Consider the following 20,511-nt stretch of genomic DNA (forward strand, 5'->3'; position numbering starts at 1 on the left):
TGTGTTCTGATACATGTGAATGTGTTCTGAAACATGTCAATGTGTTCTGATACATGTGAATGTGCTCTGATACATGTGAATGTGTTCTGATACATGGCTTGCATGCAGTGCACCACGACCGTACGCCCCGGAGCGGCCCAGCACTCCCCATGTGAGAGCACCATATGACGCTTTAGGCGTGAGGCTGGCAAAAGTAATTTTCCAGTGACCCGCGTAGGAATAAATCAGTGTCAAACACAGGGAGATTACCAGCACTGATGCAGCGGGCTGAGGGCGAGGGGCGCTCTCGTTTCTATCAGCATATTTCACTATGGCCCTTCAATCCTCCTGCGACGTGGACCATTACTCAAAGCTGACGCACTCCTTACCCTGATAGTCCAGTAAATCACCAGGAGAACTCCCCCGACTTTAGGGTAAAATGACTCCAGAAACAGAGTCTCTTCCTCCAAACATATCTCACTGTTATTGATGGCTGCAAACTGTGCTCAGCATCCTCTAATCCTGTCATCCGGAGCGGGTCCACCGGAACTCGCCGCTACACGAGAGGTTAAAGGTCCTCAGAATGGCCGGGGACAGGAACGAGTGCACGAGTTTCTTACGGGTAAGAATAGACAAAGCCTGAGGTGATTAAAGACGACGCAACGACGAAGCTCAACAGGAGCGTCAGGGGTGGAGGGAAGGGTTAGGTGGATCGTGCTGACCTGCGGGCAGTAGCACCCAGGGGTGCACCCCCCCGCCCCCAGACACAGCTCCGGGCGGCCCCGCAACGCACACTGCTGCTCACAGGGGGCGCCACACTCCGAGTAGAGGAAGGGGGCGTCGCAGCCTGCACAGCAGAGGAAGAAGGAGCTGTCAGCCTGGAGCCTGCTCGGTTAACAGCAGTCATTAAGTTAAGTATCTGTTATGAGGTTGTGGAATGACTTTAATGATGTAGGATAAGACTATCTCTGGCAAAGAAGACATTTTAAATGGTGCCTTAATGAACTATTTGACTTACTATGTCTACATTCAACGATCAATCACATTGCTGTGCAAATCTGCATAATCGCACATAAACCCACACATAAACCCCCCCCCACACACACACACACACACACACACACACAGATACACACACACACTTGTTTGCTACATACTGTCACAGAGGCTGAGGTTGCAGGCTCTGCTCTGGGTTTCCACAGGAGAGCATTTCTGCCCCCTGGTGGCCGGGGAGAGAGCCACGCGATGGCGCTGCTGTCTCTGAGACTCGCAGGAACACAGTGACCACTCACTCCACTCCGACATTGGACAGCCTGCACACACGCACACACACACACACACACACACACACGCAGGAACGCACGCGATCACACACACACACACACACACACACACACACACACATATGGTTTTTCACTGATGCATTTTCCTGTAGACGTTTAATCACATGTTAAGTGAATTTGAACGTTTCTGTAAGCATTCATTCAATTCAGTCTCCTCTAAAAAAGTCTTAAAAGGTTTTACAGAACGCCTGCGGGAGAAAGAGGACCAGACAAAGAAGCAAAACTATGACAAGTCTGATTAAGATCTTCACTCAAACAGCGGCGGTCATGGAGGTCAGAAAGGGAACACACTCATACAAAATGGCCCCCACTGGCCCGGGTCGCTCCAGCGTTCTATAGACACCACGGTGACCACAGAGGGCGGTCCCCGTCGCCGGTACCTGGGCAGGGCTGCCTGTAGCACAGCTGGGTCTCTTCCACCCCGCGCTCCGCCTCCACCTCGGGGGGGCAGGCTGCGTCCCCCGCCTCCTCGCACACGCAGCCGCGCCTCCGCAGCGCCGAGCCCGCCCCACAGCTGCGGGAGCACGGCGACCACGGCGACCAGGGGCAAAGGTCGTCTGTGGAGGGGGGGGGGGGGGAGAGGCGTCAGACCTCCGTCCAGACCGAAGCCCACACAAAGGGGCCCTATTGTGGCCTTTTTTACTGCTTATTATTTACTTTGTTTGACCTCATAGAATTGCTTGGTTTTGTAGCACACTATTTTTTCTCCTACTTTTATGAGTATTACCTCCCCTATGGCAAACACCCAGTTGCTCAGAATCTTGAGGCATTTAGGATCTAGGTGCTGACAGAGACGTTTCCTCAGGCTTTCTAGAAGTTAGTCTACTATGGCTTCAGTGCTACTTAACCAAATTGATTAAATGAAAGAATTTAATTTCAATGTATTTAATTTATTTTAAGGTGCCATATTATACCACCGGGTGTGAGCTTAATTGGCCGTTACAAGCCGTTTTGAAAATCTGCCTCTTCTGACATCACAAGTGGGCGTGTCCACCTAGATGTGTGCTGGATAGATCAGTCTACCAGCCTGCCCGGTGGACTGTAGCAAACGTTGCTCAACTGTCCGTCATACATCAAGATGGAAACGCACACTTGTAAGAAGAGGCAGATTTTCAAAATGGTCACACTGGTGTAATACGTCACCTTTATGTATACCTGTGAAGCTTCGTAACAGGACATCATCATCATCATAAGATAAGATTAGATACACTTTATTCATCTCAGCAGAGATTTAGGAAATCATCATCACGTTATAACAAAGAGAAGAATTTCAAAGTGGGTTGAGTTCGGCTCTGATTCATTTAAATTTACATTAAGGGCACGACGCTTTTATCCAAAGAGACTTACAATTATTACATTTGTCAAAAGAAAGAGAAACAACAAGATATCGCTCTCTTTACAGTAAGGATGTTCACGGAACCAAGTGCCAAGCTTTAACAATCGCTAGGTTAACCCATTCCCCGTACACAACAAAGATAGCTAGGACAAGATGCTACACAATGCTAAGGACTATTTTCAGGTGCAAGGACGTACAACATACAATAAGTGTGTACATTAAGTGCCAGGACGTACAACACACAATAAGTGTGTACATTAAGTGCCAGGACGTACAACACACAATTAGTGTGTACATTAAGTGCCAGGACGTACAACATACAATAAGTGTGTACATTAAGTGCCAGGACGTACAACATACAATAAGTGTGTACATTAAGTGCCAGGACGTACAACACACAATTAGTGTGTACATTAAGTGCCAGGACGTACAACACACAATAAGTGTGTACATTAAGTGCCAGGATGTACAACACACAATAAGTGTGTACATTAAGTGCCAGGACGTACAACACACAATAAGGGCTTCAGAGGGGTGTGGGGGGTAAGGGGGGCCTGTTGCTCTCAGTTGGTACGAACCCAGACACGGGGGGGCTTTGCAGTCCTGGACCTCTCGCTCCGGACCCCCGCAGTGCGAGCCGTTGTTGCGCGGGGGAGGGTTGACGCAGGCGCGGGATCGAACCCGTGTACCCTGTCCGCAGGTCACCGGGCAGTCGGCCCACACCGACCACGGCGTCCAGCCCCCGTCCACTGGGGGGAGACATCGTTTGAACCCGTCCTGAGACTTTCTGAGGTCTACCGTGTACAATCCTGCTCAGCCGCACACATTTACATCAATAAATGGGATTTAAAATCTAATTTGGATCGTTTTATATTTGCCGTTTACTTTTAGTATGGCCTTGCCTATTACTTTGGCCTTTTTTTTTTATATTGGCCTTCTCTTTTATTCAACATTAAAACAGATCCTGACATGTTTTGGGGAACATAGTGGAGGTCAGGAGGTAGCAGAAGGCCGGCCTCATGAGGTAACTCCTCAGGCCTCATGAGGTAACTCCTCAGGCCTCTTGAGGTAACTTCTCAGGCCTCATGAGATAACTTCTCAGGCCTCATGAGGTAACTCCTCAGGCCTCATGAGGTAACTCCTCAGGCCTCATGAGATAACTCCTCAGGCCTCATGAGATAACTCCTCAGGCCTCATGAGGTAACTTCTCAGGCCTCATGAGGTAACTAGGGGCTTCATGAGGTAACTTCTTAGGCCTCATGAGGTAACTCCTCAGGCCTCATGAGGTAACTCCTCAGGCCTCATGAGGTAACTCCTCAGGCAACATGAGGTAACTTCTCAGGCAACATGAGGTAACTTCTCAGGCCTCATGAGGTAACTAGGGGCTTCATGAGGTAACTTCTTAGGCCTCATGAGGTAACTCCTCAGGCAACATGAGGTAACTTGTCAGGATGACTGAGGGCAGACCTACCTCTGCACTCGATTTCCTGGCAATATTCTCCCTCTGGGGTGCAGGTGCTGAACACAGGAGGAGGAACAGGGGCAAATGAGAACCAGCACTCAGTGTGTGTGTGTGTGTGTGTGTGTGTGTGTGTGTGTGTGTGTGTGTGTGTGTGTGTGTGTGTGTGTGTGTGTGTGTGTGTGTGTGTGTGTGTGTGTGTGTGTATTCAACTGTGGCAAATATGTGCATCCACACCGTGTCTGGAGACATAATCAATATCTGTATTGTTTCAAATTAATAGGAATAGGACTGTTCATGCAATGTTGTGTCTGACGTGTGTGTCTGTTGATCGTGTCTGTGTTCGTGTGTGTATACATGTGTGTACGTGCGTGCATGCCTGAGTGTGTACGTGCATGTGTACCTGCTTGTGTGTGTGTGTGTGTGTGTGTGTGTGTGTGTGTGTGTGTGTGTGTGTGTGTGTGTGTGTGTGTGTGTGTGTGTGTGTGTGTGTGTGTGTGTGTGTGTGTGTGTGTGTGTGTGTGTGTGTCCCCTCACCATTGCTGACACTCCCCCTGCAGCCAGGTGTCTCCCACCCGGAGGTCCTGGTCGTCATGGACACAGAGGCGCGGGCACGGCCCCGGGTCACATGACTTATGCTGGACCTCCTCAAACTGGCAGCTGGCTCCGGGGTTCTCCGGGGTCATGGACCTGAACCAATCAGAGCACAGACACATAGTGGTCTCAGGGGTCAGGGGTCAGGGACCTGAACCAATCACAGCACAGATACATAGTGGTCTCTGGGGTCAGGGGTCAGGGACCTGAACCAATCACAGCACAGACACATAGTGGTCTCTGGGGTCAGGGGTCAGGGACCTGAACCAATCACAGCACAGACACATAGTGGTCTCTGGGGTCAGGGGTCAGGGACCTGAACCAATCACAGCACAGACACATAGTGGTCTCTGGGGTCAGGGGTCAGGGACCTCAACCAATCACAGCACAGACACAAAGTGGGTTCCATCCAGTCAAAATGATTCATCGTTTGAAGGTAAAGTGTCCCCCTGGTCTCTCTCACCTGTATCGTGTTCTCTGGCCCCGCCCACAGGAAGTGCTACAGGAGGCCCAGGTGGACCAGGAGCTCCAGGAGCAGGCGTCCTCGCAGCTGTGATTGGTGCAGAGCAGCTGTCCGTCGGAGCAGCTGCAGTTGTTGCAGGAGACCTGGTGGGAGCTGCCGGCCGCCCAGGTCTGACCCAGGGAGTCCACGCAGTCACACTGCCACAGCTGCACACACACACCCTGCTGCTGCAGCTGGCCTGCACGCACACACACACGCACACACACGCACACACAAGACAAACAACAGACACACACACAAGACAAACAAACTTCATCTGTGTGCCTTGGTTTCAACAGGAACCAGGTCTGGTTAAATCAATGTTTAGAAAAAACAGCCTCTGGGCTGAGTGCAGGGTTTAAAGCCGTAACGTTATCACACATTGAGTCTTCCTTTAAAGACTGAAGGAAAAGGCCTCAGAGAGGGCGGGGCAAACAGGGTGGGGCAGAGAGGGCGGGGCAGATAGGGCAGGGCGGGGCAGATAGGGCAGGGCAGGGCAGGGCAGGGCAGGGCGGGGCGGGGCAGGGCGGGGCGGGGCGGGGAAGACAGGACCCACGCGGTGCAGCGCGGTACCTTTGGGGCAGCGGCATCCGGGCTGGCACTCTGCGTTGCCATGGCACTCGATGCCCTGCTGCAGGTCCGAGCAGCGCTGGGGACACTGGTTGGCACACAGCGCCGCCTCCTGGCCCGGAGGACAGCCTCTCTCTTCTGGGCAACACGGAGCTCGTTAGCATTTTACTGCTTCACACCCTCCACACCATCACCACAGGCTGCAGCTCGTTAGAGGAGAGCTCGTTAAAGGACCTCCTACGCACTGACCAACACCATCACACTGACCAACACCAACACACTGACCAACACCATCACACTGACCAACACACTGACCAACACCAACACACTGACCAACACAATGACCAACACCATCACACTGACCAACACCAACACACTGACCAACACCAACACACTGACCAACACCATCACACTGACCAACACGATCACACTGATCAACACCAACACACTGACCAACACGATCACACTGATCAACACCATCACACTGACCAACACAGTGACCAACACCAACACACTGACCAACACACTGACCAACACCAACACACTGACCAACACACTGACCAACACCAACACATTGACCAACACCAACACACTGACCAACACCATCACACTGACCAACACCAACACACTGACCAACACACTGACCAACACCAACACACTGACCAACACAATCACACTGACCAACACCAACACACTGACCAACACACTGACCAACACCATCACACTGACCAACACCATCACACTGACCAACACACTGACCAACACACTGACCAACAACAACACACTGACCAACACACTGACCAACACCATCACACTGACCAACACCATCACACTGACCAACACACTGACCAACAACAACACACTGACCAACACCATCACACTGACCAACAACAACACACTGACCAACACGATCACACTGATCAACACCATCACACTGACCAACACGATCACCAGTCTGCTTCATATAGAGGAGTGAGTGGGTGAGTGTGTTTATGTGTATTTGAGTGAGTGAGTGGGGGAGTGACAGCGCGAGAGTGAGTGTGGAGTGCGTGTGTGCGTGCGTGCGTGCGTGTGTGTGCGTGCGTGCCTCACCACATGGCTTTGTGCCGCAGGGCTTCACCTGGTTCTTCTCCCCCTCACACTTGAGGCCTCCGTTCTTGGGCGGGGGGCTGGAGCAGGACCGGGTTCGTATGGAGCGCCCCCCCCCACACACCTTATCACAGCGGGACCAGGGGCTCCAGCGGGACCAGCCCCCGTCCACTGACACACACACACACACACACACACACACACACACACACACACACACACACACACACACACACACACACACACACACACACACACACACACACACACACACACACACACACACACACACACACACGGATGGCTGCTGGCTCAGAGCTGGGCGTGCTGATGATTTTAGAGGCATTTCCTGTAGTATTTGTTGACATTTTCTTTAAATTCAGACATCAATCAATCAATCAAATGCTCCTACAGAAATCGGTCGCAGGCCGGTAAAAAGACGTGCAATTAATTAATTTTTTGCCTGGATGAAATGATTGGACGGCTGACCTGTCTGTCTGCCTTCCCACCCGGCTGACCTGTCTGTCTGCCCTCCCACCCGGATTGTCTGTCTGCCTTCCCACCCAGCTGACCTGTCTGTCTGCCCTCCCCCCCGTCTGCCTGCGCTCACTTCCCTCCCCCTATTTAACCGTTTCCACTTTTCAACATAGAGGGGCCCTTGACCGGTGCCTGGGCCCCGGTTCGCGTCCCGCCCCGCCCCTCACCTCTGCAGGGCCGGATGTTGCAGAAGCGCTGCTCCTGGTTCCCGTCCAGGATGTCGTGGCACCAGGCCCCGCCGGGCCCCGGGGCCACGAAAGTCCTCAGCCGGAGCTGCTGGCCCACGCCGCAGGAACGCGAGCAGGCCCCCCACGGGGCCCACCCCGTCCAGGAGCAGTTCCTGCTAACACACCCCTCCCCCACGCACACGGCCCCGCCGTCTGGGGTACACACACACACACACAGAGACACACACACACACACACACACACACAGAGACACACATACACAGAAACATGCAGAGATAGAAACACATACACAGACAGACACAGAGACACACACACACAGAGAAACACACATACACAGAAACATGCAGAGATAGACACACTCACACACAGAGGTAGACACACACACATACACAGACACACTCACACACACACACACACACACACACACACACACACACACACACACACAGGATACAACGATCACTAAAGAAGATGAAACTAACAATTCTTCTTCCTGCAGCAGGGACAGTGTGTGGAGTGCTCCACTCTCTACACTACAAGCTCTACGCTGTGTTACCTTGTATAATGTAGACCAGATGGTAGACCCTGTGGACTGACGGGGGGGGGGGGGGGGGGTGTACCTGGGCACTGGGGCAGGTTGCAGGCCTTCTCCTGGTGGGGGGGCCCGGAGCAGGGCGGGCTGACGCAGCGGCGTTGGCGGGTCTTGATGGCGGGGGTGCGGGCGTCGCTGCAGGTCCTGGTGCAGGGGCTCCAGGAGGACCACGGGGAGAAGCCCGCGTCCTCGTCTGGGGGGGGGAGGGGACAGAGTCAGGGGCCGGCATGGAGGGGTCGCGCAGGTCAGAGGTCAGAGAGGGGACGGCATGGAGGGGTGACACAGGTCAGAGGTCAGAGAGGGGACGACATGGAGGGGTGACACAGGTCAGAGGTCAGAGAGGGGACGACATGGAGGGGTGACACAGGTCAGAGGTCAGAGAGGGGACGGCATGGAGGGGTGACACAGGTCAGAGGTCAGAAAGGGGACGGCATGGAGGGGTGACACAGGTCAGAGGTCAGAGAGGGGACGGCATGGAGGGGTGACACAGGTCAGAGGTCAGAGAGGGGACGGCATGGAGGGGGGACACAGGTCAGAGGTCAGAAAGGGGACGGCATGGAGGGGTAACACAGGTCAGAGGTCAGAGAGGGGACGGCATGGAGGGGTGACACAGGTCAGAGGTCAGAGAGGGGACGGCATGGAGGGGTGACACAGGTCAGTGGTCAGAGAGGGGATGACATGGAGGGGTGACACAGGTCAGAGGTCAGAGAGGGGACGGCATGGAGGAGTAACACAGGTCAGAGGTCAGAGCATGTGTTCTACCTGGTGTGGTGGGGGCTTCTGTAGGACCGATGAGCACTAGGGAAACACAGAGAAGGTTAACGTGCGCCGGCTGGATGGAACTGTAGGATAAAACGTTAAGTATCGAGAGCTGTATAAAACGGTACTATAAAGAGAAAGCCGGAACAAGCCACCCGTGAAGACCTGTTCCGTCTGTCCGTTGATTTCCTCCAATAACCCTCCAACACAATAACTTGTGAACGTGTACACGCATAACCAAATATAAGAACAAAGATAATGTATTCTCCCTCCTCCTCCCAGGTAGCTCCTCCGCTAAAGCGGGGCCCTTTGAGGGCCCTCGTCGCCCCGAGCGGCCTCTCTCCAGGCCCCTGCCAGTGTCCTGTCTCCGTGCTCACCGGGGCAGTCCGGGGCCTGGCAGTAGGTGGTCTCCAGACGGACCCCCTGGCAGTCCCGTCCTCCGTGGGCGGGGGGGGGCTGGGTGCAGCTCCGCGACCGGCTCTTCAGACCCAGGCCCCCGCAGGACAGCGAGCAGGGGCTCCAGGGGCCCCAGGGGGACAGGCCCCCGTCCAGGGGGCAGTGGGCCAGGGAGCAGTTCCACAGGCCGTGCTCACAGGAGCTGAGGGGCGGGACATGAGACCACCGGGGTTAACGACAGTAAAGGCTTCACACGACCGATGAGCGGTGAAGGGCCACTACTGTGGGATGGTTGGGGAGGTGACAGCGGACACAGAGCAAAGGGCCTGTGTTCATGAGGAGGACAATGGGCAGAGGAGTGGTGCTGAGGAGGAGGAGAACGATGTAGTGATGGTGAGGATTAGGATGATAAAAAGGATGATGATAAGCATAATAAGGATTGGGATGATAAAAAGGATGATGATAAGCATAATAAGGATTAGGATGATAAAAAGGATGATGAGGAGGATGAACATCATGAAGATGATGACGATCATGAGGCTGATGAGGAGGAGAATGAAGATGACCATGAGAATGAGGATGTGGACGATGATGATGATGAGGATGCTGATGATGCTGATGATACTGATGCTGAGGCTGATGATAATGATGATGATGCTGATGCTGATGAGGATTATGATGATGATGATGATGCTGATACAGATGATGCAGATGATGCTGATGATGTAGATACTGATGATGATGATGATGCTGATGAAGACGATGCTGATCATGCTGATCTTCACCAGGAGCTGCAGTCGTGCTGCAGGGTGCTGCCGGGTGGGAGCTCCTCCCCCTCCGAGACGTTGTGGAGGAGCAGAGAGGAGACGGGCGTCACGGAAACGCTCTCTATGGAGGTGAGCAGCTCTGTGTCAACCAGACATGGGCACTCCTGACACACACACACAAAAGAATCACACGTTTTACACACGCACAACACATCACATGTTTAATACACAAACAAAACATTACATGTCTAACACACAACGAAAACGACCACATGTCTAACATACACACACATACACACACACAACCATCACTTGTCTGACACACACACACACACACACACACACACACACACACACACACACACACACACACACACACACACACACACACACACACACACACACACACACACACACACACACACACAAATAACCATCTCATGTCCAACAGACACAGAGAACAAGCCCTCGGTAACACAGCTTGGAGAACATTTGATCAATTTTAGAAAACAGACTCAGGACAATATTCAAAATGTCCGCTGGTTGAAGAAGAGGACTTCTGCGTCGTTTCAGGCTCATTCTCTCAACAGGTGGGTGACCATGTGTGTCTCTGTATGTCTAGAGACTGTAGGCAGCAGCATGGGGGGGGTGAGCTGACCTGCAGACAGAGGCCGCGGTGCTGGTAGGTGTGGGGGGGGCAGTGGCAGCCCTCCTCACAGCCGTCGGAGTAGCAGCCCTCCCGCCCGCTCACCTGGGAGCAGCTGAAGGGACAGTCCTCCCCCCGCTCGCACTCCCGGTACAGCCGGCCCGGGGGGCAGCCCACCTCTGAGGACACACACACACGGACACACACACACACACACACACACACACACACAGATAAAGGACATTACTGTGTGCTCAACCTTTATGTATTTGCTCAGCCATCGCTCTTACACATTCATATGGTTTCAATATAAATTGGTAGATACCTAGGGGGAGGGGCTTATCAAGGGAGACCTCGATAGGGGAGGGGCTAACAGAGAAAGATCTTGGTAGGGGAGGGGCTTACATATGCAGACCTGGATCATGGAGGGGAATACTGAAGCAGACCTGGGGAGTGGGATGACCTTACCCAGGCAAACTTGGGAAGGACGATCGGCCTATCAGACCGGGAGAAGGGGAGGGGCTTACCGAGGCAGACCTGGATAGGGGGAGGGGCCTATCAGACCGGGAGAAGGGGAGGGGCTTACCGAGGCAGAACTGGACAGGGGGAGGGGCCTATCAGACCGGGAGATGGGGAGGGGCTTACCGAGTCAGACCTGGATAGGGGGAGGGTCCTATCAGACCGGGAGAAGGGGATGACCTTACCAGGGCAAACTTGGGAAGGAGGATCGGCCTATCAGACCAGGAGAAGGGGAGGGGCTTACCGAGGCAGACCTAGGGAGGGGGAGGGCCTTACCGAGGCAGACCTGGGTGTTGCAGGTCTTGCTCTGCCTGTGGAGGCCGCTGCAGGGCGGCGAGGCACAGCGCCGCGTGCGGTATTGCTCACCTCCGCCACAGCTGACGGAGCAGGGGGCCCACGGAGACCAGGGCAACCAGCCCCCCGCTGAGTCTACAAACACAGACAACATGGTGCTCAGAGCCCAGCCAGCCCCCCGGCTGAGTCTAAACACAGACAACATGGTGCTCAGAGACATGGACGTCTAGGACTGGGGGTTTGTAATGAGTTCACACATGGAGGTTTGGATCCATAGCGGCAGGTATAAAGGTCTTACAGGTTCATTTAATTTCTGAAGATATGTCGTCAGGCAGCATTCAGTAGACTTTGGCAGTAACTTTTTTGTCCACATGATATAAAGCCAGACCACACAGAGCTGTTTATGTGGGCTTGAGCATAACCATGGTGTGAAATCTATAATAACATCACAGAAGATAACCAGGTATGACGAAAGCTTCGACTCGCCCTGCTGTTCCTTACCTGTGCAGGTGTGTGTGCTGCAGTCTATCTGCTGCTCCGTACCTGTGCAGGTGTGTGTGTTGCAGTCTATCTGCTGCTCCGTACCTGTGCAGGTGTGTGTGCTGCAGTCTATCTGCTGCTCCGTACCATTGCAGGTGTGTGTGTTGCAGTCTTTCTGCTGCTCCGTACCTGTGCAGGTGTGTGTGTTGCAGTCTTTCTGCTGCTCCGTACCTGTACAGGTGTGTGTGCCGCAGTCTATCTGCTGCTCCGTACCTGTGCAGGTGTGTGTGTTGCAGTCTTTCTGCTGCTCCGTACCTGTGCAGTTCTGTGCGTTGCAGTCCTTCTGCTGCTCGGCCACGCCCGCACAGCCCCGCCCACCGCTCTGAGGGCCCGGGTTGTCACACTGACGGTGCCTGAGCTTGGCCCCGCCTCCACACGGCAACGAACACTCGGTCCAGGCTGCCCATTGGCTCCAGCCTCCGTCGACACGGCAGCCTTCCACCGTTTGACACTGAAGCACCCCGGCCTCGCAGGAACTGGGGTGTGGATTGAATATATTTAACACGTGTACTATACGTACACAAACTTGACATTTCACTGAATTTTGTCCTTGTTTTCGATTGTCAAAGTTGGTATAAAGTCACATATTTAAATAAACATAATCTTCATCCGTACCAGTTTTTACAGTCGCTAGTGATGGTTTCCCCTGGTTTGATGTACAGCCAATCAGAAGGCCCGGGCCACACCCATGATGCATTGCTGGCATCATTGCCGCCTGTGACAAACCAAACCAGTGAGAGGGACTTGAAGGTGGAGAAGGAACAGCAATGTATTGATTGACAGGATTCAACAGTGTTAGTAAGAGTAAGAGAGAGAAAAGGAACCACATGCAGTTTGGCCATAAAGGCCTACGGAAGTTTTAATTAATGGGTACATAAAGCACTAAAAATATGTGTATCATTCCATAAAATGTCTCAAATAGTGTTAAAGTCCTGTTTTTGTCGTTTTTGGCAGCAACTGTTTTTTTCTAAGGCCATTCGACGTTGACGTAACGTTGGGGAGACGTGGTGGAAGGTAGCCTCAGCCTAGTACTAGAACTATGGCGTCTAAGAGGTGGCAAGAACCACAAATAACATGTATGATGGACAACAGCAGTATAATTTCGAACCTGTCAGACGTGAGAGGGCGAATGAGGAATTGCCGAGAACTGATCAAAGCAGATTAAATGCATGGTCAGAGGAGAATGAGCAGAGAGTTGCTATCATTTAGCAATGCAGCAACGAGCGCTGGAGCTCGTCAATGAACAGCAGTGCATACAATAACGACACTTTTTTTATTTTTACTGTCAAAGAATAGCACCGAGTGAAAGTCAACCTTTTCTTTATATCTAGTGACAGCGATTATGTCGTAAGTACCGGTAAACTTAGTCAGAAGATCTAGAAATAGAAGGCATAATGCTAGCTATGGGCTAACTTAGCCTATCGGACACGCAATCAGTGCACTTGCAAATGAGTGCCTGCAAATATAACCGATCATGGTGTGACATTATTCAACCATCAATCTCACATACACATACACATACACATACACATACACAACACATACACAAAGCACACCTTCCAACCCGGCGGATGCGAACAGACAGCCCACAACAAGCCAAACATCACCACGGCGGGACGGGTGTGCTCTCTCTCACTCTCGCACGCCCGTACACAATCACTCCAACTTATCCATCTCCAAGGCTAGGCTGCTTCACTAGGACCACAACTAACCACAAGGCCTTCATAACCATGCAGTATGCCGAAAGGACACACGCACAGTCGCACACACTCATCTTATGCAAAACAATCCGTTTTATCATCAACATTCAGTAACTGCAAAGATTTAAAGACTAGCCTCTTACCATAAGTTAGAATGGACCCAGAGTGTGTGATTGATACAGTCTGGTTTATCTTTCGCTTGCTATCCGTTTTTAGTAGGACTTCTCAAAATTACGTATTTCATGTGTTAGGTGCACATGGCTAATTTGCATACGCGCACAGGATTGGCTGGCTCCGCAAGGCAAATAATAGAACATATTTAATTATCTTTCTATCTGTCTATCTATCAACGCATGTGTCTAGTTTTAATGTGATGTATTTTGTGTATGTCCAGTCAGACTTGTTGTCTCCCTTGTTGTGTGTGGTCTTGTAGGCTATACTGTGTCAGCCGAATCACCTGAATGAATTCCCGACGATTTGTGTAGTTTGGTATTAATAAAGACTTGACTAGGCTATCTATCTATCTGGCTATTAGTCAACAATTATTCGCCGAAGGCGAAGTGAATATTGGGGAATAGCCCCCGAGACCGAAGGTTTATTTGTTGTTATTAGCGGACATTTTGAGATGAAAACAATATCGAGTTTGAGATGTCAATCATGGGATATTGCCCAATATTCCGAGATAGCGAACCAATCGAATTGCGCCATTTTAGGAGGTTCACGTGTAGCATATACTAACTTTAGATAATATCTATGTATTTATCTATGTATCTGTATAATCTGCTGAACACTCTCTTACTAGTATCTATTCTCAAGGGTCTCAATACGGCTTTGGTGTCTCCCCAACGTGACATCATGCAATGCATTCTGGGGGAAATCAGAATCAATAGCTAACCGCTAAAATAGTACCTACTTTTTCGTATTACATTCCGTTTTGTGATACCTAACAACATTAAATACAATAAATAACAGTTTAAAATATTTATTACCAACAAGCAAATTACACAAATTCGTTGGAAAATAAACCCTGCAACACGGCCTTTAAGGTTTACAGCCCACTGGAGGGAGCTAGTGTCATGAATTAAGAAGTTACGTCCAAAATAGTTTGACATACTTTACTGCCATCCGGTAAATTAACAAGTTGGAGGTCATTGTTATTCAGAAGTTAGGCCAGATCAGGTGGATTAATGGTGTAACTTGGTGTGTGTGTGTGTGTGTTTGTGTCTGTGTGTGTGTGTGTTTATGTGTGCGTGTGTGTGTGTGCCTGAGCAAGAGAGTGAGTGAGCGAGTGAGTCAGTGGGTGATTGGATGAGTGAGTGAGTGAGTGAGTGAGTGAGTGAGTGTGTGTGTGTGCCCGGTGGGTGTTCTCACCAGCAGACGTGCTGTCGTGGTGTTTGCAGCGGCATTCTTCCCTGGGGGTGCACACGCCGTCCTGCAGGACCTGGTCACCGGGGCAACCGCAGGTGGGGCTGCAGGCGGGGGAGTCCATGCACTCCGTGTCGCCATGGAGATCGGAGCAGGAGCGCGGGCAGGGCTTACCACAGGGCCAGTCCTCCTGACCCCCGCCGCAGTCTGCAGGACAGAGACCTCCGTCAGAGGGCATGGGGTTTCTACCCAATGTTAATCCACATGTTAGGTTAGTGCCGTTGAATCGTCTTATGTTAGGGTCTGCTAATGGGCTTCATAGACTCACCCACAGCACACATGTACTGAGGGGATGGGGGGGCCCACATGTGGTCCTTGATCACGTCATGAAATAGGAACGGTAGAGACGTCCGTCCATGATGTGCGTCGTTGGGTCACTTATTGCCAATTATTCAAAAGCAGCTTGTGGTAATGGCCATTTTGTAAAGTATTTAAGAGGACACACTGCACGCCCCCCCCCCCCCCCCCCGCAGTGTGAGCCGTGATGTCCCCGTCCCGTCCTGCCCTACCTGAGCAGATGGTGTGGTTGTCATGGCAGCCGCGCCTCTGCCTGCCGACACCGTGGCAGGGCAGCCCCCCGAAGCGGGCGGGGGGGCTGCTGCACTCCCTGGTCCGGCTGGTGGCTCCGTCACAGGCGTCGCACTCAGACCAGGGGCCCCAGGGGCCCCAGGAGCCGTGGACTACACACACACACACACACACACACACACACACACACACACACACGCAGATACATGCATACACACACACATGCAGAAACATGCACACACACACAGACACACGCACACATGCATACACGCACGCAGACGCACACACACAAACACACACGGACACGCACGCACACGCGCACAGACACACATACAAACACACACAATGATTGGTTAGAGTTGGAAAAGGGTTCAGGCGGAACATGACACTCTAGTCTCTGCTATCTGCTGTTGTGAAATTAGCTGTGTAAGTAGTGTGTAAGTAGTTAAATTAGTAAGTTGTAAGTCATTTTTTTTGCATCCCACGCTTCACCATTCTCCATGTTGCTCGACACATGAGTAGGAGACAAACCAACAGGACTCTCACGGGAAAAACAACCATAGGTATTTTTCAAACATATAAAATCATAAATCAACAGGTTATGGCTTCCCTTTTGACAGAGATGTTATCCTCTGTTTCCTTCCCAGGGACTACAGATGAAAATCTGCTTATAGCTAACTCTGGTACTGCTACTTAGCTGTGCATTGTCCCTGCTAAATAAACAAATAACTAAATGGTTCTTTGTTCCCTGAGCCTCCAATACATTCCTACGTAGACCACAAGGGGGCGATAGGCCCACGCTAGACGGTCAGGCAGAGGTCTGCTCTCAGAGCGGGGGTGCTGCAGTACCTGGGCAGAAGGAGAGCACCGGGCAGGGCTGCCTCTGGACCTGGACCCCCACCCCGTTGTGGACCTCCTGTTCTCCGGGGCAGCCGGCGCCCCCCTCCCTGGGCTCAGGACAGCTGCAGGCCCTGTAGCGGGACACCCACTCCGCCCCACAGGTCCGGGAGCAGGGGGTCCACTGGGACCACTGGCACCAGTCCCCGGCCACTGGGACAGAGAGACAACATGTCCTTACCCTCCGGGGTTAACCATCAGAGCTCAACACTTCATCTGATAACATCTCCTTACCCTCCGCGGTTAACCATCAGAGCTCAACACTTTATCTGATAACATCTCCTTCCCCCTCACCGTTAACCATCAGAGCTCAACACTTCATCTGATAACATCTCCATACCCCCCGGGGTTAACCATAAGAGCTCAACACTTCATCAATAACAGATTTTATATCTGATAACATCTCCTTCCCCCTCACCGTTAAAAATCAGAGCACAACAGATGTTATATCTCAGCACATCTCCTTCCCCCCACCGTTAACACATGTTTCTTCTGATACCAGTGGGGAGGTGCAGCTCTCATGCAGAGGGAGTGTGAAGTCCACCCAGAGAGTGAACCCTAACCCATGGTGTGCTGGGACCACGTGGCTGCAGTGCAATGGGGGGTCAGGGGGCGGGCTTACCTGGACAGGGGTCACTGGGGCAGTTCAGCCTTCCTCCTTCACAGGTGCTGAAACACAGGCGTCAAAAACGTACACTTGTTTCAAATCACTCCCCTCCCTCTGTGTCCTCCGCACTCGGAGCATGATCACACAGACACACACAGACACACACAGACACACACCTGCCCAGGGACTACAGGTGGAAAATAGCAATTAGCTAAAAACTGGTACAATGCATCTCTCCCTGCTCTAAACAAGGTTATGTTTTTGTTTTGTACATCGTCCCTGTTTAAATAAAGTTACACTACACACAGTCACTCACGTGTGTGTGTGTGTGTGTGTGTGGGGGGAGGGGGTCTGTGGGACTGACCAGTTGTTGCAGCCGTCGGGGGCCAGGCTGGTGGCCCCCGGCCCCAGGCGCTGCCCCGTGCTCAGGTCCAGGCAGGGACAGGCCTCGCGCCCCACGCACACCGTCCCGTTGGACGACAGGACCTTCCCCTCCGTGCAGTAGCAGCCCGCCTCGCAGCTCCAATCACAGTGCTGCGGGGCGGGAGAAGCTCAGTCTTCATCATCGTCATCATCATTTTCATCATCATCATCATCCTCCTCCTCATCATCCTTATCCTCATCATCTTCATCCTCATCATCATCACCCTCATCATCCTCTTCCTCATCATCATCCTCATCCTGTTCATCATCCTCCTCTTCATCGACGTCTTCATACACATCATCCTCATCTCACCCATCAGTGAGTTGCTAACGAGGGCATCACCGGCGTCGTGTGTGTGGTAGCCGTGTCAGTGTTTGGGATCAGAAGTCCCGGTGTTTTGCTTTGGCACCATGCCAGTGACTAATGGGCCCGTATGGGGAGGTGGTGTTAGCACAAACCGTTGCATTCTGAGAGCTAATCCTCTTAGCATCTAGCCTGACAGACGTGCCTGAGGAACAGCAACAGACTCTCGGCGGTCTGCACCGTCGTCCTGAAACCCCTCCTCACGCTACTGAGGGAGCGATGCCTCTAGTTGTCCACCGGCTCACACCCTGCTGGTGTTTCCTCCCAGTGGGGGTGGAGGGGGGGGGGAGGTAGAGACGGTTGTCACGGCGGTACTCACGGTCACGTCATCACAGGTGCGAGGACAGGAAGGGCCACAGCTGCTGAACACCGTGCCTGGGACGGTGGAGCACGGGGCCACTGACACACACACACAGGAACACATAGACACACACACACACACACACACACACACACACACAGGAACACATAGACACACACACACACAGGAACACATACATACACACACACGCAGGAACACATAGACACACACACAAACACACACACACACACACACACACACCCACACACACAGGAATAGATACACACACACACAGGAACACACACACACACACACAGGAACACATAGACACACACACACACAGAAATCCAAGCACACACAGACACACACAGGAACACACACACACACACACACACACACACACAGGAACACACATTTAGAGTGCTGGGATTGGGACACACAGGGATGTCAGTGAACAGGTGAGTGTTCAGTAGGTCTGACCCGCTACCCACCTGGGCAGTGGAGGGTGCTACAGGCCGTGACTTCAGTGCCCAGGCCCTCGCAGTAGTCCCCCTCGCCCTCCGGAGCTGGACTGTCACACTCCCTCCTCCGGCTCTGGACACCCCCGCCGCAGGACTTGGTACAGTCCGTCCAGTTGTTCCACTGGCCCCAGCCGCCATCACCTGGAGCAAACCAACACACTGACTGAGGAGGTGGAATGGAAAACGCTCAAGCATGCGTTGTGCTTCCTCATGTTACAGGAGACACTGTTGGGCTGTGGAACATGTTTCTCAAGGTCAGGAACTCTTCAGGGCCAGCGCAAGTGTTTTAGTGTCAACTGTAACAGTTAAGGTAAAATAACGCTTAACTTCATTCAAAAAGTGAGCCCGTAAATATATTCACAAGCCCTCTCTCGTGAACCGTTGTTTTTTCACGACGGAGGCTAGAAAAAAAGAAAGACCGCAATATAAAATTGTGGATTATATTGTGCAATTTGTTCACATTTCGCCGGAATCCATCATGGCAGACACTGAACACAAACGAATCCTATTTTAATCTGTTTAAACTAGGTTAACTAATCCAGAGTCAAAACTAAGATGTGCAACGCATCTCTGATTAATTATAAACCAGTTTAAACCTAGATTTACTAAACCTAGATTAACCCTGAACCAGGATTAATTGAATCCATGTGTTTAGTGTTAGGGCTGTACGAGATGGGTTCCAAACGGATCCATGCAGAGGCACTCCGCTACAAAATCTCCTCAATTGCTATACAATAATATACATCTCATCTCAAAAATCTCTTTATCATTGGGAGATTTGAGAAAGGGTTATTTGAAAGAAATTGCAACACGATTTTTGTCCAATAACGTGCAGCCCTACTTGGTGTTGTTGCTATGCAGTAAGCAGTCGCGATGCGAGGCTGTGCAGGACTCTGTCCGCTGTACGGATCGTACCACCAGACTTACGGTCGCAGGGGGGGCCCACGCAGGCCTGGTCCTTGCGGTGGTCTCCAAGGCAGGGCAGTCCGCTGCCTGACCGCAGGGGGGCGGAGCAGAAGCGATACCGGGACTGGAGCCCTGTCCCACATGACACCGAACACTGACCCCAGGGGGTCCACAGCGACCACTGGCCATCCACTGGGGAGAGAGAGAGAGAGAGAGAGAGAGAGAGAGAGAGAGAGAGAGAGCGAGACCGACAGATACAGAGAGATGGTAGGTGAAGAGATGACAGTGGAAAGATGGGGATAGAGTGAGTGAGTGAGTGAGTGAGTGAGTGAGTGTGTGTGTTTGTGTGTATGTGTGTGTGATGAATGATTGGTGTGTGAAGGTAGTGAATGACAGAATGAGGGACAGAATTAATACCCACTAGGTAAAGGCCTAAAAGCCCTTCAAACATGAACACATGATAAAACACACATAATAAGTGTGATGAGTGCATGATGTCCAATGTTAGCTGAATACGGTGATACAGGGATGAGTCTGGAGATGCAGATCAGTTAGACTCTCCCCCACGTACCGTCACAGCTGAGCTGGGTGCAGTTGGTCAGATTCCCTGCTTCACACGTGCTGAGAGAGAGGGAGAGGTCAACGTTTCCACAAATCAATAATGAACTCTCCAGAAGAAGGTTGAATAACTTCATTACCAATTCAATTTTAGCATTTTCACGTATTTGC

The 20,511-nt window shown here is 51.9% G+C and overlaps 1 protein-coding gene across 1 annotated transcript in view; it reads right to left on the reverse strand.

The window, feature by feature from the left end:
- sspo (SCO-spondin) overlaps positions 1-20,511 on the reverse strand; it is a gene marked incomplete at both ends in the record, with an annotated part of 103,204 nt that overhangs the window by 16,280 nt on the left and 66,413 nt on the right. Inside the window, 27 exons of the mRNA XM_079754639.1 lie at positions 702-826; positions 1,137-1,292; positions 1,703-1,879; positions 3,237-3,407; positions 4,130-4,176; positions 4,655-4,807; positions 5,175-5,412; positions 5,787-5,921; positions 6,876-7,043; positions 7,577-7,789; positions 8,218-8,382; positions 8,952-8,987; positions 9,326-9,546; positions 10,130-10,275; positions 10,770-10,936; positions 11,553-11,705; positions 12,366-12,586; positions 12,726-12,825; positions 15,182-15,382; positions 15,745-15,915; positions 16,613-16,813; positions 17,283-17,329; positions 17,632-17,801; positions 18,374-18,453; positions 18,847-19,017; positions 19,804-19,974; positions 20,354-20,403. Of these exons, the coding sequence (XP_079610765.1) occupies positions 702-826; positions 1,137-1,292; positions 1,703-1,879; positions 3,237-3,407; positions 4,130-4,176; positions 4,655-4,807; positions 5,175-5,412; positions 5,787-5,921; positions 6,876-7,043; positions 7,577-7,789; positions 8,218-8,382; positions 8,952-8,987; positions 9,326-9,546; positions 10,130-10,275; positions 10,770-10,936; positions 11,553-11,705; positions 12,366-12,586; positions 12,726-12,825; positions 15,182-15,382; positions 15,745-15,915; positions 16,613-16,813; positions 17,283-17,329; positions 17,632-17,801; positions 18,374-18,453; positions 18,847-19,017; positions 19,804-19,974; positions 20,354-20,403 (4,054 nt within the window). The remainder of the gene's footprint in view (positions 1-701; positions 827-1,136; positions 1,293-1,702; positions 1,880-3,236; positions 3,408-4,129; positions 4,177-4,654; positions 4,808-5,174; positions 5,413-5,786; positions 5,922-6,875; positions 7,044-7,576; positions 7,790-8,217; positions 8,383-8,951; positions 8,988-9,325; positions 9,547-10,129; positions 10,276-10,769; positions 10,937-11,552; positions 11,706-12,365; positions 12,587-12,725; positions 12,826-15,181; positions 15,383-15,744; positions 15,916-16,612; positions 16,814-17,282; positions 17,330-17,631; positions 17,802-18,373; positions 18,454-18,846; positions 19,018-19,803; positions 19,975-20,353; positions 20,404-20,511) is intronic.

The sequence above is a fragment of the Pollachius pollachius genome (genome assembly GCF_949987615.1).
Source record: "Pollachius pollachius genome assembly, chromosome: 17".
Lineage (NCBI taxonomy): Eukaryota > Metazoa > Chordata > Actinopteri > Gadiformes > Gadidae > Pollachius > Pollachius pollachius.